Here is a 24,199-nt window from a genome sequence, read left to right on the forward strand (position 1 = left end):
AGGCTGAAAGACACTTAAGAAAATGCTCCACATCCTTAGCTATCAGGGAAATGCAAATCAAAACAACTTTGAGATACCATCTTACTCCTACCAGAATGGCTAAAATTAGAAATACCAAAGATGACTCATGCTGGAGAGGATGTGGAGAAAGGGGAACACTCCTCCACTGCTGGTGGGAGTGCAAACTCATACAGCCATTTTGGAGATCATTATGGTGGTTCCTCAGGAAAATGGGAATTAGTTTACCACAGGACCCGGCAATCCCCCTCTTAGGCATTTGTTAATTCTTGTCATCTCATAGCCAATATAAGCAACCCGGACTTTTCCTGTCCCAAGTTCAGCTGTGGCTTTAGACATACCAACATATCAAAGCACAACAGCTTTTTTTCCAGGAAATGCCTTGGTGAGACACAATCAAATTAAAATTATCCAATTTCCATTATTCAACCATATTCAGTAAAATAGTGAAGACTCAGTAAAAGTAATATTGATTCCATCCAACTAGAAGTCAGTAGGACAGTCTGAATTCAGACAGGAAAGTGACAGGAGAGCATTTGCTGGATGTGTTTTGGAATGCAGTAAGGAAGTGGACTTGAGGGTGCATGCCGGAGGCAATGGCTGAGAGAGTTGTCAGAGACTACATAAAAAGACTAGTTGATAGAGCCCACCCCCAAATTGCAAGGACAGAGAAAAATAGTAGAAGAGTTAGTGGAGTTGATTGTGTTGCTCTGATAAGGGTGATGCATGGGGAGATGTGGAGAACAAAGGGGTTTAATTAATCCTGAGGACAGAGATACTCAGACTAAGGATGGGCAGAACCAGTGGGTGCTGGAAGAGAGTGGGGGAGAGGAAATTCAGATCTCAGAGATGGAAATGTCCATTTACAAAGTACCCACCTAAGAATGCTTTGGTAAAGAGATCAGGGTAACATTTTTTTTTACTGGACCCAGGTCAAAGTGCTCACACCCTGTTTTAAAACAAAGTGGGCGGGGGAGACCAAAAACAAAAAACAAAAACCCAAAAACAAACAAACAAAAAACCAAACAAAAACCTAAGAGATGAGGACTAAAAATGAAAACAATAAAACCTTTCTATTTGGTGGCTAAAGGATGGAGAAGGGATTCTGAGATGTAACTTAGTGGCAGAGCACTTGCCCAGCATGAAGAAGGCCCTTGATCTAGCCATAGTAATAAAAAGAGACAAGTGAGCAGTTACTCACAAATGAGCATATCCACTCTAAGTTACAGATACACAGAAATGTTGCGTATAGGCTGCAGGAATGGCTGTTGCCAGGGACTAGCCAGTGATCTTCCAGCAGCTTGGCTTTCACCTTCTAAAACTCCTTCCCTGGTCTGAGCTTTGAGCACCTGGCAGCTAGTAAAACCTCTAACCTTTAAGTTGGGGGGGGGAACAAGATACATCTAGACAAAGGCGATCCTCTAGCATGGTTCAGGACATAATAGTTCCCAAGTATTCAACATGTGCATACACAGAGATGAGTAGGATCTCACAACAAAAAAGATGGACACAATGTGAAGATACCCATCCCCAACATTTTCATCTCATTTCAGCCACCCACTCCACTTCAGTGGGCCAATAACAGTAGCTTCCATGACCCTGCAAATTAGCTTTGGCAGTTGTTATCAACAGCAGAGATGAGGGAAGCTAGTAATGTAATGCCCAGCTGTGTGATCTCCAAAATTAGTGATTTTAGTCAGCTGGTGAGGTTAGAGTCTGTTTAGGTTTTTCCTTCAGTAAAGTGAAGTTACGACATTTGGGACTGACCTTAATTTTAGGGAAATGGATTTCAAATAGCTTTGTTAAGAAGAGTTTAGACCAAGACTAAAGCCATTCTGAGAGTGAGTGTGTGGGGTGATGAATGTCCTGCAGGTAGTAATAGTAAGAGATGGTGTGCACAGGATAGAGTTCAAATCCCATCTCCTTTGCTTACTAGCTATAGCTCCTTGGCTAGGGGCCCGCCCCAGCATCTCTGAGAACTAGTTTAATACTTTTCAAGTTTCCCTTAAGTATAATATGATGTTTCCTTTTTAAACATACCAGTCCTAGCTTCCTCTCGCTTTCATCTTTCCTTTTTCCCCACCAACCTGCCATCCCACCCCCATTCACACCTCAGGGAGGGTGAGATCTTCTATGGGAAATCATCAAAGTCTGTCACATCATTTGGGGCAGGACCTAAACCCTCCCCCATGTATCTAGGCTGAGAGGGTAGCCCTCCATAGGGAATGGGTGATCTTTTCAAATGTTAGAGAAACTGTATCTTTTTGTTCCAATCAGGAGGAAAAGACTGTTCAGTCGAGAGAGAGAGAGAGGCAGAGAGAGAGAGAGGCAGAGAGAGAGAGAGAGGCAGAGAGACAGACAGAGAGAAAGCACAATAAATGTAATCATGTAAGTGTTAACTCTGGTGGCATGTACTTGTAATTCCAGAATTCCAGAACTTGGGAGACAGAGGCAGGAAGACTCAAGGTTTCAAGGCCAGCCTTGATTGGCTTTATAAATGGAATCCGAGAACCTGGAAGAAGCTCAAAGGTGCGGAGAGTCATGGCACAAATACAGCAGGTGGCAATGGTTATCCAGGTGTCAGCCCACCAGGAAAAACTCTGATGGGAAAATCTTGTTTAGGCAAGGCTACAAGACTACAGACTCCAGAATATCTTTTTCTTCTGTCTGTAGCTTCACATGTGCTATTGTGCTAGAGGTCATGGGAGTATACAGCAGGTGACAACTAGTATTCAACAGGATGATTTACCGGATGAGTGACTCTCTGATGGGGAACCTCACTTGGCAAGGCTGTGGGGTCACTGTCTGTAATTTTTCTCATGTGCCACTAAAAACAGCTATGAGTATTATTTCTACTGCTTGTGTGTTTATCTCATGAAAATATTCCATCTACTGGGCACACATGTAGCTGTGGATGGTCAAGAAGATGATTTCTACTTAAATGCATAATTCTTATAAATAGACAAAGACAGCCTTTTACAGATTTAGCTGATTTTAGACTGTAGAGTGAATTCAAAATAGACTTGTTGCTCCTAGAGATGAATATCTGGCTGCCCCTAGTGACAAATACACCAGGTCAATTTCCCAGGTGTTTATTGCTGATTCCAGTCCAGAGCATGAAGACATGACTCCCTCAGCGATGGGCTTTCTGCACGTACTCCCAACCTCAAGGTTCAGCCAACTAATTGTTATTGTCTAAGTTCTGAATTTCAATGTATGGGAACCCTGACCAAGCAGAGCAACAGGCTTGCTCACTAACGGTCAGTGTGACCTCCCCCTAGCCTGAGAGAAACTGTGTGATCAGTTTGGCTCTGTTTCTCATTGTTTACTGAAGAAGAGCTATGTGACCCTGAAGATATACTTCATGTTTGTCCAGAGGTTTTGGCCATGAGAAGAAGCAGGGGAGAAGGATGAGAGGAGATGTGTGATGAGGAGAGAATTGTGAGAGATGTAGGAAGGAGTAGGAGAGCTGTGAGAGCTGTGTGCGTGTGTGTGTGTGTGTGTGTGTGTGTGTGTGTGTGTGTGTTTGTGTGTACTGAAAGAAATATACAGAGAAAGGAGCGTGAGAGATGTAGGAAGGAGTAGGAGAGCTGTGATAGCCCTGTGTGTGTGTGCGTGCATGCCTGTGTGTGTGTGCGTGCGCGCGTGCGTGCGTGCATTCGTGTATGTGTTGAAAAGAATATACAGAGAGGAGCGTGAGAAGAGTATGGAGAGGTGTAGCTGAGTGGGTAGAGATACAGAAAATGACGCTGTGTAGAAGAGAGCGGTATGTGAAGGAAGACATATAAGGCTGTGTGGAGAATGTAACTGTGTGGAGAGAGATACAGCTGTGTAAAGAAGTGTGAAGGTGTGTAGCAGTGTGGAGAAAGTATGGAGAAAATAGATATAACTGTGTATAGAGATGTGTGGCTGTGTAGAAGATAATGTAGCTGGGGAGAGAGGTGTAACTAACTGTGTGTATGGCTGTGCAGGAGAAAGATGTATGTATGTTAAGAGAGACATGTACCTGTATGTAAAGAGGTGTTATTGCAATTTTTGAAAAGCGCCATGAGAGAGAAAGATGCCATGCAACAGACTTTTTTTTTAATTAGGGAAAGGGATCATAAAAAGGGGGAAGGGGAGGAGGAGACTGGCCTCTGGGAACAAGAGCAATGAGGAGAGAGGGGGAGGGAGAGACAGACAGAGAAATGGAGGGAAGGAGAGAGGTAGATGGAAGATGGGCAGGGCCCTTTTAAAAGGGGACATAGTGAGTATGCAAGTGGCTGCAGCTGAGGGTACATTCTGTCAGAACTTCAAGGGCAGGCCAGTACAGATGCCTGAATACTAACAGATGTAACTGTGTGGAGAGATTGCCAAGAAAGATTATATAAGAAGAAGTAAAAGAGAAGGTCACCATTAGAAACGCATGTGCTTGTTCATTTTTTTCTTAAGCTTCCATCAGAAAAACCTGTGTTTCCTTATTTACCCTCAGATAGAAAAGTCTTGCCCTTTGGTGAATTTGTGGATTTTTTTACATACCCTAGAGATGGCCTTGGAACGGCTATATAAAATGCTGCTGGTATAGAAAAGAAATATTTCAAAGTTTCTCACTGCCCTGAGCAGGCCTTCTTTTTGCTGTTCTAGGTGCAATCCTGGAAGCTGGGCTCCCAGGCTGCAATACTATTACAATTTTTCCCTAGTGACTAGGGGTAATCCCCCACTGCCTGTATCTAGGTGTGTATCTCATGAACTCATCCTGATCTCCTAGGCATTTCTATCTGTGGAAGTCAAGAAGGTAAGTCCTCCTTAATCTGTGTTGTTTAATAGATACTAATAATGTTAGCTCACACAGAGTTTTGATGAACAAAAATAAATACAAAGAAATGCTACTAATATCAGAGGTTACAAGTTTCCCTTAAGAGCTGTCTTGGGTCACCGCTTACCCTGAAATTAAGAAAACAGCTGTATTTCCCCAGCTGCCAAGATAGCTGATATAAAGCTTCAAAATAGCTTTAGATTAGACTAGATGTCTTGCTCATGGGTTTTAAGTTAAAATATTTCCAGGGAAAAAAGCAGCCCAAGGATATATAACAAGCTGTATGATCTGTTGAACTAAGGTAATAATTGCAGAACAACCTAATTGCTGCATGCAGTTTCCTTGCTAGGTCTGGCAGATAACCTAGGGCAGTGATTAACTCTTTGCACAAATTCCTAACCTCAGTTTTATGATATGGGTATGAAACCTGAACACTCAAAATTCAGCCAACTGTTTTTTATGTCGTAATTTGACTTCATAGCCTTGAGACATGGTTACAAGTGTCCTCTTTATTGGTCTAAAGTTACACACAGGACAGAAAATACATTTTCAGATTTAAACCACTTTCGATGTTACTATTGCCTTAGAGAGTGCCAGCTGAGCTGATATTAACAGAATTTCAGTACCCAGAACACAAGTCTTAGGACACTCTGACTCAGAGAGTGAAACAACATTGCACTCTCTGAGTCTGAGATAGCACAAAATTTACAATTCCTCAGTACAGAATGTTAGTTTTAAAAGGTTACTTAGTTGTAAATCAGTTTAAATTGGCTTTTCTCTGCAGAAGGTCAGAGTAGTTAGTACACTCAGCTAGGGTGTAAGTATACAATTTTCTCATTTTCTTGGACTCCCCAGCATTGTAGGCTTATGACTCTAGAATTCCTTGTAAGATTAGCTCTCAAGATAGGTAATTCAGTGACTGTTTCTTTACAACTGCAAGTTATAGCCCACCAATTAGGGAGTTGACTGGGAAAAACTGCTTCTTTTTTTCTATGTGACTATTTATTTGAGTTGTCAGGATGACTCCTTTAAAAAATCATTTACTTAAGAAATGGTATGTGACATTACATGTAACTGGTATGATGCCTGAAAGATTTTGTGGGAGCATAAATAGCTGTGGAGAACAAAGAAAGACAGACTATCTTGAGAGAAACATCGTGAGAGAATAGTATAGGAAACCATAAGGAAAGTGTATAAGTGTCTCATTTCCCCAAGTCCCTCAGATAGAAAAGTCTTTGTGTGCCTACTGTGTGGATTTCTTCCAATAGCCTGGGCAGGTTAGGTGCTGGCTCTCCACAGACTGCAGTATGAAGACAAAGGGAAGAGGTATGACAACATGGACTTCCTCTCACCGAAGCTGACCTGGCTACAGCTGCTGCTGAGTGCCAGGTCTTCCAACAGCAGAAACCATCCCTGAGCCCCAGATATTATTGTGGGGTATCCACCACAGGAAACCCTAAATATGGGTTCAAGCCAATAGAAAGTCTATATTAGCCAGGATCCCAGTGTAGCACCAAGTCTTCTCAGGGTGAGCTTTGAAGTACAAAAGCCATATTTTGAGTTGACATACTTCAGTAAACAAGAACAGTTATCCAGAGACAGAACTATAGAAGCTAAAAATCTAGGTTAATTCATATAGAGACTTACCAAGAATGATTGACCTCGATGGATTAGGTCATTGTTTTCATTTTTGGCTAGTGGGGCTAAGTGCTGAGTTTTACAGACTGAATGGTACATCCATCATGGAGTCAGCTGTGCTAAGGTCTGGGGGTCTTTTGCAACATGGCACCATTTCCCCAGGATGACCATCTAACTACCTGGCAGCAGGATGACTACATTGGAACACTTCTTTCACGGAAAGGAAAGCACTTCATCCTTACTGAAATACTTATTCTGGTTACGGATTTGTCATAATGCTTCTGCCAAAGCCACCATCTGTGGACTTTCAGAATGCCTTGTCATGGTATTCCACACAGCATTTGCTTCTGAGCAAAAAAACTCACTTAACAGCCAGAAAAGTGCAACAGCGGGCCCATACTCAAGGAATCTGTGGGTCTCACCATGCTCCCCACAGCTGATTGGATAGAATGATGGAAGGGTCTCTTAAAGACACAGTTACAATGCTAACAAGATGGTTCTAACTGGGAGGGCTGGGACAGGTTCTCTATTAGGCAGGATATGTTGTCGTCCAGCTAGTCCACCAATGGATGTCTCCCAATGGAAAGTCCAAGAATGCAGTAGTTGTTTCAGTTCACAAGATTGGATGTCTCTGCTGGTCTTCAATATCTGCCAGAATCCTGAAGAAGCGGACTATATTACCAGTGAAGCAAGAGAGAGGGGAAGCAGACAAAGAGCAAAATCTTTCTTCTTTGTCCTTTAATTAGGATCCCTCATGGGTGTGTGGCTCAGGCTCTGGTTGACAAAGGAATTTGGAATTAGCTAGGCCAGACCACTCTGGATCTAATAGGCAGATTTACACCCACTCTCAAAGTGGGTAAGGGAGCAGATGGGGGCAATGACTTGAAGCTGACTGCCTCTAGAAGTAGAGACCTTCACAGTGGGTAGAGTTTGCAGGAAGAACAACTTTTATTATGACCTTATAGACCTCAGAACCCATGCAGGGACCCTTGTGAATGAGTCTATCCAGCTGCACTAGAGGATTTGAGGGCATTAAACAGGTGACTGGATGTGCAATGTGTAGGTTTCTATGACAACATCAAGGCTGCAAATTGAAGTGCATTTTAAAATAGTCTTCTCAGAAACTCTCCACCCATGTGTTTCCCATAACCACCATTTCTTACCAGTCAGTCACTTTGTTCTTCTCTGTTCGACTCTTCAGTTCCTCTCTTCCCCTTTTTTCTCTCTAGCAGTGTGATCAATAAAGATCATTCTTCCCAGGATTCTCAACCCAAGGTCCTTCTTAGATACTCCACATGCACTGCAGCTTTTTAAGGGAGAGATTCTTTAATCACACCCACACACTGAGTCCCCTGGGAGTCCCAGAATTTGACCCCACCTCTTCCTAGTCACCCCATCCTAAGAAGAAGGAAAGAAAGAAAGAAAAAGAAGGAAAGAAAGAAAAACCAATATCAATCTTGCCTGCTGCTAAACTTTTAGTTTTTTTTTTTTTTTTTTTTTTGGTTCCACCTGGGCTCCCAGCCTATCAGAGAGTGCCACCTATAGGCAGGGAAGATATTCTTCCTTGGTTGACTGACACACATGCCCAACATCTGAGGAAACATCCCAAAGGCACACTGAGAAGTGTGCTTACAAATTTTCTAGGTGTCTCTCAACCCAGTGACATTGACAAGCAAGATGAGCCATCACCTCTGAGGTCAGGTGGCAACAGGAGCAGGAGCTACTGAGTTTTCTCTTCCTCTTCCTAGCTCCTTGATAGTTACCTTCTTACTGTGTTCCCACATGGGAGTGGAGAGAGAGACAGAGATGGAGAACACCAGAGTCCAAGCAGGCTTTGGAAATACAGTCAAGGTATTAATTTTGTTGATCAATAAAGTGAAATACAAGAGAAATATATAGACCGAAGTCACTCATATACTAACCAAGTCAGCAAAGTTGAGATGAAACCCCAGGTCCATCAATGTCAAGTTTTGTTTTTGATTTTGGTTTTTTGAGACAGGATTTCTCTGTGTAATAAATAGTCTGGCTGTCCTGGAACTCATTTTGTAGACCAGTCTGGTCTCGAAGTAACAGAGGTCCACCTGTTTCTGCTTCCTGAGAGCTGGGATTACAGGCATGCACTACCTCCATCTGGCTGCAACCAAATCTTTAACATAAAGCCTGATAAATATATTTATTATCAAAGGATAGACAAAGGTAAGAGTTCTTCAAAGGAACACTTCCCACGGAGGAAAAAGTTAATGGTAAGCTAACATAAGGGGAAAATGAGCTACACACTTTCCCTGTCTGCTGACCAATCTATTGCTCATAATGCTCACAGCTGTCCTTCCTTTCAATCCAGGTCGGGAGCCCAGCATCTCTTCCGGCATTTCTCCATCAGCATCTCCATGTGCCCATGCCACTAAAAGTTCCTCCTTCAGTAAAGTCTCATTTATTTTGATTTTAAAATTGTTTTCATACAATATATTTGGATCATATTCTTCCCTTCCTCTAACTTCTCCTGGATCCTCCCCACCCAATTTCATGCTCTTTCTCCTTCCACTCTCTCTTTTTAAGTGCTGGCCATTTATCTGCATTAACACATTCTACCCTGCTTGCTCTGTGAAGACTAAGTCTCAGCCCTCAACTGACTCCTCCATTTCCTTTCCATCCATTCACAAATCCCCATGAAAATACTCCTGGTACTCTGCATCCTCTGTTTCTCTCACAACTTAAGAAATTCCTTAGCTTCTCATCATGGAGAGGGGACCACCATCTGCACTGTGTTGCCCATGCTGTAGCCACAGCAGGACTCAGCTAGGCCAGGAAGTTACCACCTTCTACTCCTTAGCCCTGGTAGGATACTTTCTGCATCTCTTGTTCATTGCCCACTTACAATCTGAGGGATCCTACAGGGGTCTGATGTCAATTTTCACAACAAACAACAAGGAAAAACTTTTCTTATTCTACTGTTAACCGAATCCCCACAGAATTAAGAATCACTGTATAGGTGATTTCCTAACATTTGCAGTAACAAAAAGAACTAGTATTTATTGAGTAATTTGTATATTCCAGCAATTGTTCCCCTAAATTTAGTTCAACATCACAAATGTTCACGGAAGGAAGTAATTCTACTGTATGTTATAGGTGAAAACCTAAGGTCTGGAAGAGACTGTTTGTTCCAGATTACAGGGCCTTGGAAAAGTGTGAGTTTAGGTGGTGTGTCATCAGTATATGGCTCTCAGTCACCTCTGCTGGCACACAGGTTCTGAAGCAGGGAGGTGAGGAAGACAAAGTCTTCACATTGTCCATCTAGTTGAGCTTATGGAGACCCAGCACATCCAGAGCCCTCCTAGGACAGGGGTGGATGGCTAGACACAGACCAGCTCTCCTGATGAGATTTCCCTCCTGTCTGGATGTGGAAGACCATGGAATGCATTCAAAGTATAAGAATCCAAGGAAAGAATATTTGAGGTGTGAGTTCTATGACATGGGACACCATTTAGTCATCCATAGCCTGTTATGGTTTCCCTTCCCAGTGGCCTCTGACTTCCCTTACAGTGATCCAGCAGACCAGCTGCCTCACGTCTATGACCCCAAATCACAAAGACATCAGGGTTGAGATCCAAGCTAGAAAAGGGTACAGATGATAGTCCCAACCTAGGAAATACTCAACTATATAGTGAGTTTGAGGCCAAACTATGCTACAACAGACTCACACCCCCAAAAGAAAAAATCATGATTGCTCTGCCTACAAAGTGTATTAGGCTGTGTCTCCATGTTGTGGGAAGGCTCCTTCAAAGATATTGATCACAATGCTCTCTCAGGCATATGGCTTTCTGCCTCCCACGAGACCCTTGAGCTCGGGACTCAATATTCTTTATTTTTAAACATGATTTGAAAGAGACAAACTGTAAATATTTATTAAATTAATAAATTGAGGGAGGAAAAAGGAAGTAAAGAAACAAGATTGGGAAGAGAGGAAAGAAGAGCAGGCAATGAGGGAAGAGGTCTGGGGAGTTTGAGATGTTTGCATAGAGGACCTAGGGATAAATGGTTTGACTAATCATTATCTCTAGACCCACAGATGTCTGAACCCCACCTATAAGCCAAACACCAGTGACCATCTTACCACTTGTAAATATAGGGATTGTGTGATGGAATGGCAGTTTCTTGATCTTATGAAGAAGCCCCATAAAGAACTTAGTCTGGAGAGTTGGGATTCTAGGAAGCTCAATCTCCAGGAAAGTTCCAATGTGCTCTAGAGTTGGAGGGTTGAGTCTCTCACTTCCTCTGCAAGTGGACCAGCCCCAGCTCCTGAAGGTGGCTGCTGTATAATCTTGATTAGCAAAGGCAAGCTCACACATCTTCATTTATTCCCAGTGGGACCAGATGCTGAGGTTTTGTGACCCTGCCTCTTCTCTGAACCTTCCCTGGGAAAGGACAATTTCTGTTCCCAGTAGGGTGCAAGGTTGATACCTGGATGTTGGCAACAAGTGAGACCCTTGGGGCCAGAGCAGAGGAAACAACCCACAAGGGGAGGAGTGGTGACCTGTTCCCTTTCCTAGACTAATTGGGAGTAAGAGCAGCTCAGAGAAGAGGAGGTGGGACCTGGTCACCTGATATACCTCTTTTACTGCCCAAACCCTGAGCCCTGACACTCAGTGAGACCATGCGTGAATCCTCTTCTCTCATGAACTAACTTGGGGAAAATCAAAGTCCTCCTTTCTTTGTTGTGTAATATCTGAGCATGTTACTTGTGGAATAATCCATTTGTACACTGTGACGATGTGTCACTTGGGTTGATTTCACAAAAAGCTGAATAGCCAATAGCTAGGTAGAATTTTCAGTGCAGAGAAGATTCTGAGAAGAAAACAGAGACGCCAAGAGATGGAGAAGAAGCAAGACATGCAAGAGGAGAGGTAACAGCCATCAGCCATGTGGCAGCATATGGATTAAATGATGTGGTTTAATTTGCATTGTAAGTGATAGGTAGAAATAAGATCAATCTATTGGTCATGCCTTCATCATCAATGAAGTCTCCATGTCACTATTTGGAAGCTGGCTGGTAGGGTAGAGAAAGATTTAAAACAGTTACTCAGCCACTCTGGAACTAATGAAGAATCAACAAGAATGGGATCTGGAGGGTGGCTATGAGCAAAAGTGGATTTGCTGCTCTTTCAGAACCCTAATTTGGTTCCCAGCACTTAACATGGCAGCTCACAAAGCATATATATCTCTAGTTCTAGAGGATCCGGTGCCCTTTTCTGACCTCCCCAGGGACTAGGCATGCAGGTGCTGTACATGCACACAAGCAGGGAAAATGATTGTATGAATAAACAAACTAAAAGAGTCAAGCATGTAGCAACATGGAAGTCAGTAGTGATATCCCCATGACAGTGGATGGAGGAAACTCCCTGAGAGGCTCCTGTCTCCTGGATGCAAATAAAAATTTGGGTCCAAATATATCAAGCTTTGGAGCATGTTATCTTGAACTTGCTGTTATTCTGACTCAGTTGCCTCTTCTGTAGCATTCCAACAGTAACCTACCTCTTCCTTTCTATGCTGGCTAAAGAAAGAAATGTGGTGATATCAGCACCCCGACACAAATTCTGGCCAGTGTTTCATGACTTAAATTCTCCATCCCTGGCTTCTATCTGTGTCTTGGTTTCCTAAGGATTCAGAAGGAGAAAATTGGACTATAAAGACTTCCTGCTGAGAAGGATTGATTGATAAGGGGTTAGAATTCCTATGGGCTGATCCTTAAACACAGCCAATAGTAAAAGTTAATTATAAGATGACAAATACATTGTATTAGAGGCAAAGACAGAGTACCTAGGAAGTAGCTCAGTGTATAGTGCCTAAGTAGATAGAATGTTTGAGGCTAGAGTCTGAATCATAGCATTAAAAAGAGGTGAAGGCAAAAAAAGCTTGGAGCTCTGCACATTCTGATGAGCAACTCCATCTTCCTGTGGTCTGTGTTTAGCAGTTGTTTAGTGTTGTGCATTTGCTGGCTGAAACACTATATAATGACATGTAATCTCAACCGCTGTTTAATGGCATGTGTTGCAACCATGACATTGGCCATATGGGTGTGTTTACACCTTAGTAATTGGCAATCAGCACTACTCAGAAGCACCTTGGCCCCTGCAGTGCAGTTGCTAACCATTGTTCCACAGCTCTGACCCCAACTCATCTCACTCCTGTTGTTGATCCTCATCAGCTCTGGAGAAGCTGAGAGTCAAGTCCAGGCAGAGATTCTTCTCCACCAGGATAGATAAGAAAACAGAGGATCAAGAAGACAGGACCCACTGAGTGTCATGTCAAAACAACAACCCTACCTCTGTTGGGTTTAGCCTTGGATATTTTATTATATATTTATTGGTTGGATAGACACACACACCATTTGAGTTGGACAAAGATGTCAGCAACATAGCAGAAAAGCAATCACATGATGGGAACAGATCTTGGAAAAAGCCCACAGTTCCCCAGAAGGCATATATTGGATCTGTCAAAAGAAAAAGACAGAGAAGATTAAAAATACATGGGGGTTTGGAGAACACTGCACCTTTCTGAGTGAGGACACAAAAAGGTAGGCAGATATATCCAAGCCTTATTGACTGCCACATGCCACTGCACACCCTGGTGTTTTTTTAAATGACTGCAGCCCCAAGAGATTCCCAAGCATGATTCTACCTGCTCATTGCACAGATAGATGAACAGTGACCCAGAAGGCATAGGAAATTTGGTAAGTGTTACCCATCTAGTGATTGGTAGAATAAACTCCAGGGTCTGGCCACTTGCCTCTTGAGTAAGGCTGAATCTGCCATGTATATCACATGCTTAATGTGTGAGTTCAAGCTAATGGCTGAATTTCTGCTCTAACCAAAATGTTCCTGCTACTCAGCGCTGGACCTACTCCACAGTGGTCATGTGACCACTCCAGAGATCAGCATGGAGGAAAGTCAAACTCCAGAGGTTTCATTCTGCACCAGGAGGACCCACAGGGCTGATGGAGAAGACGGTGAGCTTGGAGAAAGGAGAAGGTAGCACCCACAGCTCTCACAACCAAGGACTCCTTAATTGGCCCCCAGCTGACAATGCATCATTAATGGACCATGTGAGAATTGGCTCATTTGGTAAGATGAATATTTCAAAATTTTTCTTGTTTTGTATCTGGAGAAGGAAATGAAGGTGACCATGACAATCAGTGAGAGGATGGCAGGGAAAGGGGCAGACAGGTGTCTGCAGAGAATGCCATCCCATCCACTTAAGTTTTCATAGTGTGTCCTCTTGAAGACACTTTTAATGTGAATTCACATGAGACAGAAACATCTTAACATTCTTTCACTTTTCTAACCACACCCATTCTATTCAGTTTTACAATTACATTCCATGGATGTTTATGACCATGTAACTAACCCATGGGCCACAATGTACTCATTATTTTAGATATTAATATAGATAGATATTTCTCCTTCCAAACCAAAGGAACAAGAAATGTCACAGACAGTGTTCTATCCCTTGTAGGGGTTTCTCCAGACCACTGTCTTCAGGCACTTCCTGAAACAGGACGAAGTGCTTTGCTGTCCACTATCAGGTGGGGCACACATGTCACACAGAACCACGTGTAATTGATGTGATATTGCTCTTCCTCCTCAATTCACCCCAGAGAACTGCCTATGGGGACCACAGGATCAGACTGTGGAAGGGATGTATCTGGAGTAGGCTGCTTGGCTCACTTCCTCTTATAACCTACTTGTTCCTTCATGAACTGCTAGAGATATCTGTGTGTGCACTTTGACATTTGATAATGACAGCTTTGTGACCAGCACATGGATGCCTGGTTAATTATGGGCATTGGTGAAAACAAAGAAAGATAAAAGGATACAAAGACATTTTTATCCATTAAAATATACATGTACATATATATCTATAAATTAGCACTGAGTTCACATGGTCATTTGAAGACATGTGGTTCATGTATCAGAAGAATATATTAATAAGATGTCAGTATATCTTAAACAGATAAATAGATTCAATGTGCCCCCATCATATTACTAGTAGTCACTCTTTTGAAATTGCCAAATGGATCCTAAAGTTCAATGGAAAGTACAAGGGACTCAGAAGAGGCCTGTGGTGGTTTAATAAGAACAGCTCCATGGGCTCACATATTGGAATGCTTAGTCAACAGGGATTAGAACTCTTAGGAAGAATTAGGATTAGAAGGTGTGGTGTTGTTGGAGGAAGTGGATCCCTAGGTGTGGGATTTGATGTTTCAAAAGCCCATGCCAAGTCCAGAGTCTCTTTGCCTGTGGATCGGGATGTAAGTCTCAGCTACTGCTCCAATGCCATGAGTGCGGCCATGCCCCTGCCTTGATGATATTGGACCAAACTTTTGGAGCTGGAAGCAAGCCCCCAGTCACATGTTTTCCTTTGTAAGAGGTACTGTGGCCGTAGTGTCTCCTCAGAGCAATAAACCAGTGACTAAGACAACGTCAGTCTTGTAAAAGACAAAATGAAATAACTCATGTTTTTTACTTTTGAAACCACACACAAAGCCACAACAAACAAGAAAGGATGACACCAGTCTGGGATTGACAGAATTTAACAGACTAGGATTGTCCCTCCAGACACAAGCACTAAAATGTCTGGGCTGATGATTAAAGACATAAAGATCATTCAGTGGGGAAAATGAGACCCATGGATATCCTCATGAAAAAGAATGTAATTCTGCCCTTGACAAATACTGTAAAACCCGACATTAACCTGTTAGCCCCACTTGTCCAAAGACCAGGTAAAAAATTCCTGGAATGCTAGGAATTATAGTTCTTGGAAAATATAAAAGCCACATGGGAAGATACGGTGGTTGTATGGCTTTGTCCTTTAGAGACCCTACAACAGATGCCTGGGAATTTCAAAGATTGGTCCTGACCAAAGTCCATCTTGGTCTGTATTTAGTTAAAGCTTGCTTCAAATGTGACTCAAATTGTGCAACTGATTTCTCTCTATCTCTCTCTCTCTTTATTGTTTATATGATTTATTTTTTATTTTTATTTTACATATTGATCCCAGTTTCCTCTCCCTCCCTCCCTCCTTCTTGTGAGTCTCAGAACTAACATTTGGAGACCCCAGGAGAGATAATAAAGACCATTCCACTCCAAATTCTGGAACTAAACTCTTCACTCTGGCTCCAGGAAAGACATTCTCCTCTCCCTGCCCAGCAGCCATGCTGGAAAAAGGAGATAGCAAACATTTTTTTATGGAGGACTGCTTTTTGGTTAATCATAGATATCTTTTAAAAAGCTAGCTTCCTATGCTAGCTTTTCTGGATTCTGGTTATGGGATACCCTGTCTGGGAACATGGAAGACCTGATGAAGTTTGTGCTGTTCTTCTCAAGGTAAAAGAGAGATGTCCCATGACCCACCGGTTAATTCTGGTTAATTGGAAATTCAGCCAGAGCCACCAGATTCTCTCTCCTGACCTTGGAGCCCTAAGGAACCCCCCAGTGACTTCAGGGGATAATATTCTTGAACATGTCAGAGAGGCCTGGCACATGGGTATTTGTCTTCAAGTTTCTAATGCCTAGGTTCTGCACAACAGAGCTGAGGAACCATTGAAGCATTTTATGACACTGGATGCTCAGCTGAAAGTTTGGACAGGCTTAGAGTGCATTTGAGAGCCAAGGAGATTCAGAGAGGCCCAGCCTCTGGAGAGTTCCTAGCATCTGGGTTTTACAAGAATACAAGGAGACATTCTTTTGGTAAAACTTTTAGAACTCTGAAGCAGACTATGCCAGTTGTTAAATGTCATTGTCTCGTGCCCTCTGTTTTCTGATGTCACTTTGACTCTGTCTTGTCTTGTGGATGTAACTGTTGTCATGCAGTCTGACTTGTGGGGTGACTGGATAGACAAACAACAGAACTGATACACTACTCCAAGGGTCATTCATAAAGTGGTGGAGTTTTGGGGACATGAGATTCAATGGTAGTGTGTATCAGATGCAGAATGCAATGTTTAGGGCTTGTGGGCAGCTTTGAAAAACCCAGGGTCCCCATAGGGAAGCCAGTGGCCAGCCATACCACTGTGCCCATAGGAACTGGGTTGAGGGACAGATACAAAGGCATTCCCCAACCCTGAAATTATAGCATTGGAGGAGGTGAGGAAAGTTTTGTCCATCGGTTTTGAATGTACGAAGGTAGGTAGCACTGCAGGCTGGTTTCTGACTGTTCTTGAATTAGTGAGACCACTGTGCTGTTTTCTGAGACTACCCAGCCTCAGAAATTATATCTGGCAACTGGATATAACATCACAGAGACTCGAATGTCATTTGGGTATAGATGATACTAAAGTTGTTTATGTTGTTCTACTTTATTTAAAGGCTGGCTCTGGAATTGGGTTAGGATTCACCCTTTTTCAGACACAAGCATACTTTTAAAGTCTTTATGTCCAGGGTCAATATCTGTGACAGGAAAAAAAAAAAGCAGAATAGCTAAAGAGATTACTGGCTTATACATTTATTGGGTATGATTAAAACTCTGTAGTAGGTGTAACAAAAAGTTAATTTAAAACTCATAGATGGGGTAGACAGACAGTTAAAAATCTGTGCATAGTTAATCTTAATGGGACTATGTAACATGATCCCATTTTATGATATAAGTAACATGTGGTCTGCCACCTTAGGCAGCCACATGGCTGGTAGCCATCTTTGCTAGGGTTGCAGAAGAAAGATGTCTATGGTTTCACTACCATCTTCATTAAGGGAAATTATGTAGTGTGGCCCACCAAGCATTTGTCCTGCTTTGCACAGAACAAAGAGGTTATATGTGTCTTTAAGAGAAAATCATTATTTCTTTACAAGCCATTCAGAATTATAATCTAGAAATGCACAAAATTACAAAAAGGAGCCCTGGAATGAAATAAATGACTGGTATCCCATCCATTTCCAGGTTCCTTCTTGATTAATAACTCTGATGTCAGCCATCACAGGGCATTTGGCCTTTCTGCTTCTGCTAATTACTCTTAGCTCTTGCATCATTGATGCCTTAACTAGATAATAATTCCTGTCTGGGTACCATTCTGCTGATGGTTATCAGATCCCAATATAAACAAGTGTGCATCATAAAGTCAAGGATTTGACCCAGAATACAACTCAAGGGGGGATATGTAAGAGGCAACGTTAACTTGGAAGCCCCACCTGCTCAAAGACCAGGTAACTTCCTGGAATGTTAGGAGCTGTTGTTCTTGGAAAATGTCAAAGCCACATGGGAAAATATGGTGGTCATATGGTTTTGTACTTAAAAATCCCCTAAAGCAAGTGCTTTGGGGCTACTCGCTGTGAGTCCCACAAAGTGTCCCTGACCAAAGTCCATCCTGGTCAGTATTTAATTAAAGACTTCTTCAAATTTGACTCAAAATTAGGGGACTGATTTTTCTCATGCAAATCTCAGGATTAACAATACCATACAGAAAATTAATTCAGAATGGATCAAACAATTAAAAAAAACCTAAAAACAAAACACAGGAGTGAATTTTCATGACATTGGATCAAGAAACATTTCCTAGACATACTGCAAAATAACAAGAGATAAAAAGGACTTGGCCAGGGTGGTGAAGTATGCCTTTAATCCCAGAACTCCTGAGGCAGAGGATGAAGGATCTATGTGAGTTCATGGCCAGCCTGGTCAACATAGGGAATTCCAGGCCAGGCAGGGCTACATAGAGTGAATCAGTCACCACAAAAGGACATTAGTTGTATTTTACCAAAGCGAAAACTTTTATACTATAAAGGACATTATCAAAGAGGCAAAAACTCTCTGAGGTTTAGTGCCCATCCTATAATCACAGCACTGCGGAGGAGGAGGCAGGAAGATAAAAAATTCAAGCTTTTCTCCAGGAATGTGGGAAGTTCCAGGCTTGCAGATATGTGAGAATTCTAAAAAACAACAACAACCCTGAATATACAAGTAAGAATGGTAATGAATATTAACTACAAACGAAAGGTACCCATTATTCAAAAATATGTGGCCACAAAATAAAACGTGAGGGTCTGTGGCCTCCTTGCTAATTAGTCAGATAAGAGCTACTCTGAAGACCAGAGGTAGTTCATACCCACCAGCATCAAGGTGTAAAAAGGGAGACCATGGTCAACAGTCAATAGTGGAACCTGCACTTAGGTGGTACCTGAAAATTGGAGCAGATACTGGAAGGTACTGAAGACACCCCAGTTCTCTTCACTTCCAGAGGTGCATCATTTGACAGAAGAGGTCATCATGCTTCCCCATGGACCACAATGAATTTATGTGTGAAGTTTGTTATCTGAGTTGTGTTAGTTCTGTTCCACAGACTATCAGCTTACTTTTGTCCTGAAAACACATGCTGTGCTACTTAGCATATAGTGTCTCAGTCTTCTGCTGTGTCTGCTATCATGTTATCCGGTTAGAATGTTTTGTGTTGGTTTATAGGTATGCTATTGTTTTCTGGGAACTACACTATGTTACATAATGCACATTACCTGCTGGCTTCTAGGGCAGAGGAAACAACACATCAGACCATGCCAACAGAACTAGTATTACTTCTCTCTCTCTCTCTCTCTCTACACACACACACACACACACACACACACACACACACACACACACACACAAAACTCCCCACCTCCTGTTCTCAGGCTGGACTGTACTGCTTGCTTTGGCCAGAAGGATGGGAGGAAACAGAAGCGGGTCACTCTAGAGAAGCTGAGTCATTGTGAGTTTGTCCACAGTTCCTTCCATTCTGTTCTAGGGTGATGTTGGACAGAAGGTTCCTCCTTCAGAATGGACATGAGAGGCCAGAAGGTCACTACCAACCTACGGCTACAAACATGAGCAACATATGAATCTTTGCAGCCCTAACTCACTAAGATTTCTGAGATGTTTCAAATTGTACCTTAATGTAGCCTGTCAATCAAGACAGCCACCTTGTTTTCACAGAAGTCTGTTCCAATTACCAAGTACTACACTGGTTCAAAGGCACAGGCCATTTACACAAATAAAGAATCTGTACCTGTCTCAAAATTCAAAGTGAATACCTCAATGCAGCTCTGCTTTATCCTGGGTCACTAGTACACTCTGCCATGACCTATCACCTTGATAAAAGCTCTCTTGATGTCTTTGTTTCTCAGACTGTAGACCACGGGGTTGAGCAAGGCAGTGAAGGCATTGTAAAAGAGTGAGATCTGCTTGTCTCTCTCAGGGGAGTAGCTGGAGTTGGGCCTCATGTAGATGTAAGAGGCTGGACCATAGAAGAATGTGACCACAGTCAGGTGGGAGGCACAGGTAGAGAAAGCCTTGCAGCGGGCCTGGGTGGACTTGATCTTGAGAATTGCCTTTGCAATGTGAACATAGGAGGCCACTATGAGGGAAATTGGAGTGAGAACAACAAAAACACTCAAGACCAGGTCCACCATCTCAATGATGTGGGTATCCATACATGCCAGGCTACGCACTGAAGGACCTTCACAGAAGTAGTGGTTGACCTTGTTAGGCCCACAATATGGCAGACTCATGGTGAAGAAAGTATGTAACAAAGCAGAGAGGAAACCACAGACACAAGACCCAGTTGCTAACTGTCTACACAGTCCCCAGTTGAGGATGACAGTATAATGCAATGGGTAGCAAATGGCCACATATCTGTCATAAGCCATGATAACAAACAAGGTGCATTCAGTAGTAGCCAGAGCACCAAACACATACATCTGCAGCCAGCAGCCAGCAAAGGAGATGGTCTGAGAGTGAGCAAGAAGATGCACCAACATCTGGGGCATGGTGGTGGTGACATAGCACATATCTAACATGGCAAGTTTACAGAGGAAGAAGTACATGGGCGTGTGCAGCTGTGTATCCATGCAGATCAGGACGATGATGAGCCCATTGCCCATGACTGCGCTCAGGTAGATGAGAAGGAACACAGTGAAGAGGATGCTGTTGGTTGTGGGGTCACTGGAGAAGCCAAGCAGGATAAACTCAGAAACCCAGCTTTGGTTCTGCCCTGGAATCATCCACATGGTGCAGGCTGTAAGAGAATCACATTCATCTTTGTATCACCTGTCACATGGCAGCTATAGAGGCAGAAAGGACAGAGACAGGGTGGTGAGATGGCTCAAAGGTTAAGAGCACTGACTGCTGTTCTAGGAAACCAGACAGCTTAGAGCTATTGTAATTCCAGTTCCAGGGGATCTGACTCCCTTCTCTGACCTCCATAGGCCAAAAGCTCACATGGTGCACAAACATGTAAATAGGCAAAAAACCATACACAAAAAAATAAAAAATAATACTTTTTAAATAAAAAAGAAAGGCTTGGTGTGGTTCTGAGCACTGTTCAATTTCTGTGAACTCTTTTCAAGTTACTGAACTTCCTAATGCCTCAGTCTCATCTATCAAATGAGGCTGATGGCATACATTCATGTCTCAAGATTATGAGGAATATATCTAAAGCATCTCACATAACTCCTTGAAACAGAGGATAACATATCACATATCATATTCAGTCTCACAATCTCATTCCAGCTCTGGGAAGGCAGACACAGAGGATCCCCAGAATAAGAGGGCTAGCTACACTAGCTGAAATGATGAGTACTGTGTTCAACTGAGAGACCCAGCCTCAAGTAATATCCTCAAAGAGATTGAGGATGAACCCCATGTCAGTCTCTGACCACACATCACAGACATATGCAAAAATAGAGAGTAAATAAGTAGCTGAAGAAGACAGAAGAAATATCATCAGACACAGACCCAGACACATAAAATCCTATGAGTAATGACAGAAGTTTATGTTTGCAATGCACTGGGGACACTGTAGTCTTCCTGGGGAATGCTGATGGATCATGTGATATGAGAACAGGAAAGTTACTTCTTTCTTTCTTTCTTTCTCCTCTCTCTCTCTCTCTCTCTCTCTCTCTCTCTCTCTCTCTCTCTCTCTCTCTTTCTCCACAAGCAATCAATTCCAGGTGTACCATAGCTTTAAGTGGTAAATCTAAAGAAACTTATTTTTAAAGATTCAAATCTGATAAACATACCTATCTATCATTTTAGGAGAAGCATAGGTAAGATTTATTTAAAAGAGCACTTTCTTTGAAGGAAAACAAATAATGGTAATCTAGAATAAGCAAAAAAGAGAAGAGAGTACTTAAAATACTTATACAAAGATCTAGAAGAGCACAAACATAATAACAGACACTCTAATAGAACAGTGAAGCAGGTTTACAGGACATTTCACAAGGCAGCTGTGAGCACTGATGAGGCTAAGGTTCTCAGCACCATTGCTCATCTGGAAATTTCTGGAGAACACCACAGTGCCAACGCCCACCCTCCTCTTCTCAATCTCACATCACTACACATCTACCAGCATGGCAGCAATAACAGATAGCTAGGATTGACAAGAGCAACTGGATCCGATGGGAGAGCAAATTAAAATGATCCCTTTAGTGTGTGCCTGGCTGTGTTCCCTAGAGTTGAACACATTAATGCATTGCCTAGCCATACAAACATCAACTATATTTCTGAAACAATTTGTAAAACCAAAGATACATACAAATACATGCTCAAGGAAAGACATGCAAAGGAAATTTCTAAACACTGCTCACAATAGTCTGAACTATGGCCCCACTCATGCTAATCAGCAAGAGAATGACTAAAGTGGGAATTGCTGTTGATGGGAGAAGAATATGAAAGACGCTTCTAAACACCCTCACTCCTCTCTTTCCCTGCCCTCATCCCCTCTCCTGAGCAGTCTACTGCTCATAACCCTCATAGAAAGCTGTTCTTAATTTCATCCCAGGTCAGGAGCCCAGCATCTCCCCTGACATTTCTGCATCAGCATCTCCTTGTTCCTCATGTCTCTACATTTTTCTCCTTTAATGCATTCTATTATTTTTAATTTTAAAATATTATTTTCATATAATGAGTTTTGATAATATTCCTTCCCTTCCCCAACTTCTCCCACACCCGCTTCACCCAACTTTATGTATTTTCCCTACTATTCTTTATTTCAAAACAAAACAAACTACAAAAAAAAATTAAGTAAAAAAGTAGGATACAAGGTGTATTCTAAGAGATTTATATAAGGTCCCTCACAAAATGGGGAAGGGACAAGTCCCCCAGAGCACATGGGAAGTGGGGGGGGCAGTGAATGGAGAGAGAACTAGGAGAAAGAGAAGGGGAGGAGAGGAAAGCACGTTCGACTAGGAAGATTGAGTTAGGGTAGGAATAGAAGACAGGAGAGAGAGAGAGAGAGAGAGAGAGAGAGAGAGAGAGAGAGAGAGAGAGAAACATAAAAGAGGGAGCCATTATTGGTTTGAACCTAAAGAAAGGTCTAGAAACCTACAAGACTGATTCCAACTAACAATTTGAGCAACCATGGAAAGGCTACAATAAATGCCCTTCCCAGATAGTGATATCAACAACTAACTTATCCACCACCATGGAGCCCTCATCTAGTACCTGTTGGAAACAGGAGCAAACACCCATAACTAAACACTGAGTCGAACTAGAATCCAGATGCAGAGAGAGAGGACAAGACCAGGCTGCAGAAACACATAGAGACAGCTGACCTGAACAAGGAGGAGCTAACAGGCCCCCAGACTGATAGCTGGGAAGCCAGCATGGGACTGACTCAGACCCCCTGAATATGGGTCTCAGCTAGAAGGTCTGAGCAGTCTAAGGGACCTCAGACAGTGGAACCAGGATGTATTCCTGGTGCACAAAAGGACCTTGCGGACACATCCCCCATGGAGGGATACTCTCTTAACCTAGAGACAGGAGAGAAGTCCTATTCCCTACTTCAAATGACTTGACAGATTTACATGACCCCACCTGGATGGCATCACCCTACATGTGGAATGGGGGTGGCGGTCAGGGTACATGTGGGGGGGGGGAGAGAGGGTAAGAGGGAGGGAGGGAGAGGGAACTGGGATCCGACAAGTAAAATTAAAAAAAAAAAAAGAAAGAAAGAAAATAAAGTAATTAAAAAAGAAAGAAAGAAAGAAAATAAAGGAATTTAAAAAAAGAAAGAAAGAAACTAAAAGCAAAATAAAACAAAAGAATACCAAACCAAAACCAAATCCATGGAGCCAGTCTCCCATTGGCCTACAACTCCTAAGCTTGTGGCCAGCAATAGAGTAACTGATATACACACAGACACTGTAATGAAGACAACTGACTTTCCCTTTCCTGATAGGGATCAATTATAAGTAAGTTCTTGTTTGGAGCACAACTTTGTCTCCACTTCCCCTTCTCAGTGCTGGGTGTTCGTCTTCCTCTGCATGTTCTCCATGTGACTGTTGCAGTGGTTTTTCAAAGTTGTCATACTGCTCCTATCTGGTCCCTACTGAAAGCCTTTTATGAGTTGCCAAGCCCTGTCATTTGAGGTAGGTACTGTCATTCCTAACCTGCTTGCTCTGTGAAGACTAAGCCTTGGCTCACAACTGTCTCCTCCATCTCCTGTCTCTCCACACACAAATCCCCATGCAAGCACTCCCGGTATTGTGCATGCCTCTGTTCCTCTTATACATTAACAAGTTGGTAGCTTACTCTCAAGGAGGGGGATCCACCACCTGCACCATGTCCCCTACACTATGGCCACATCAGCCAGGAACTCTTCCCTGGCTTGTGCTACTACCTCCCACCCAAACCCAAGTAGGATATATCCTGCATTTCTTGTTCATTGGCTGACGGGTTCATGGGGGAGTGGGGTCTGGTATTAATTTTGACATCAAACAACTTGTATGAACC

General features: G+C 42.6%; 1 protein-coding gene across 1 annotated transcript; it reads right to left on the reverse strand.

Moving 5' to 3' along the window:
• Nucleotides 1-19,530: 19,530 nt before the first annotated feature.
• On the reverse strand, nt 19,531-20,490 carry LOC127225040 (olfactory receptor 2A12). Its single transcript, XM_051188314.1, has one exon. It carries the CDS (start codon nt 20,473-20,475, stop codon nt 19,531-19,533), a length of 945 nt encoding a protein of 314 aa, XP_051044271.1. The 5' UTR covers nt 20,476-20,490.
• Nucleotides 20,491-24,199: the final 3,709 nt, after the last annotated feature.

This window comes from Phodopus roborovskii, unplaced genomic scaffold, assembly GCF_943737965.1.
Source record: "Phodopus roborovskii unplaced genomic scaffold, PHOROB, whole genome shotgun sequence".
Classification (NCBI taxonomy): domain Eukaryota; kingdom Metazoa; phylum Chordata; class Mammalia; order Rodentia; family Cricetidae; genus Phodopus; species Phodopus roborovskii.

Coding starts and splice junctions, on each gene's coding strand:
- LOC127225040 (XM_051188314.1), bottom strand. CDS start 20,475: ATGTGGATGATTCCAGGGCAGAACCAAAGCTGGGTTTCTGAGTTTATC.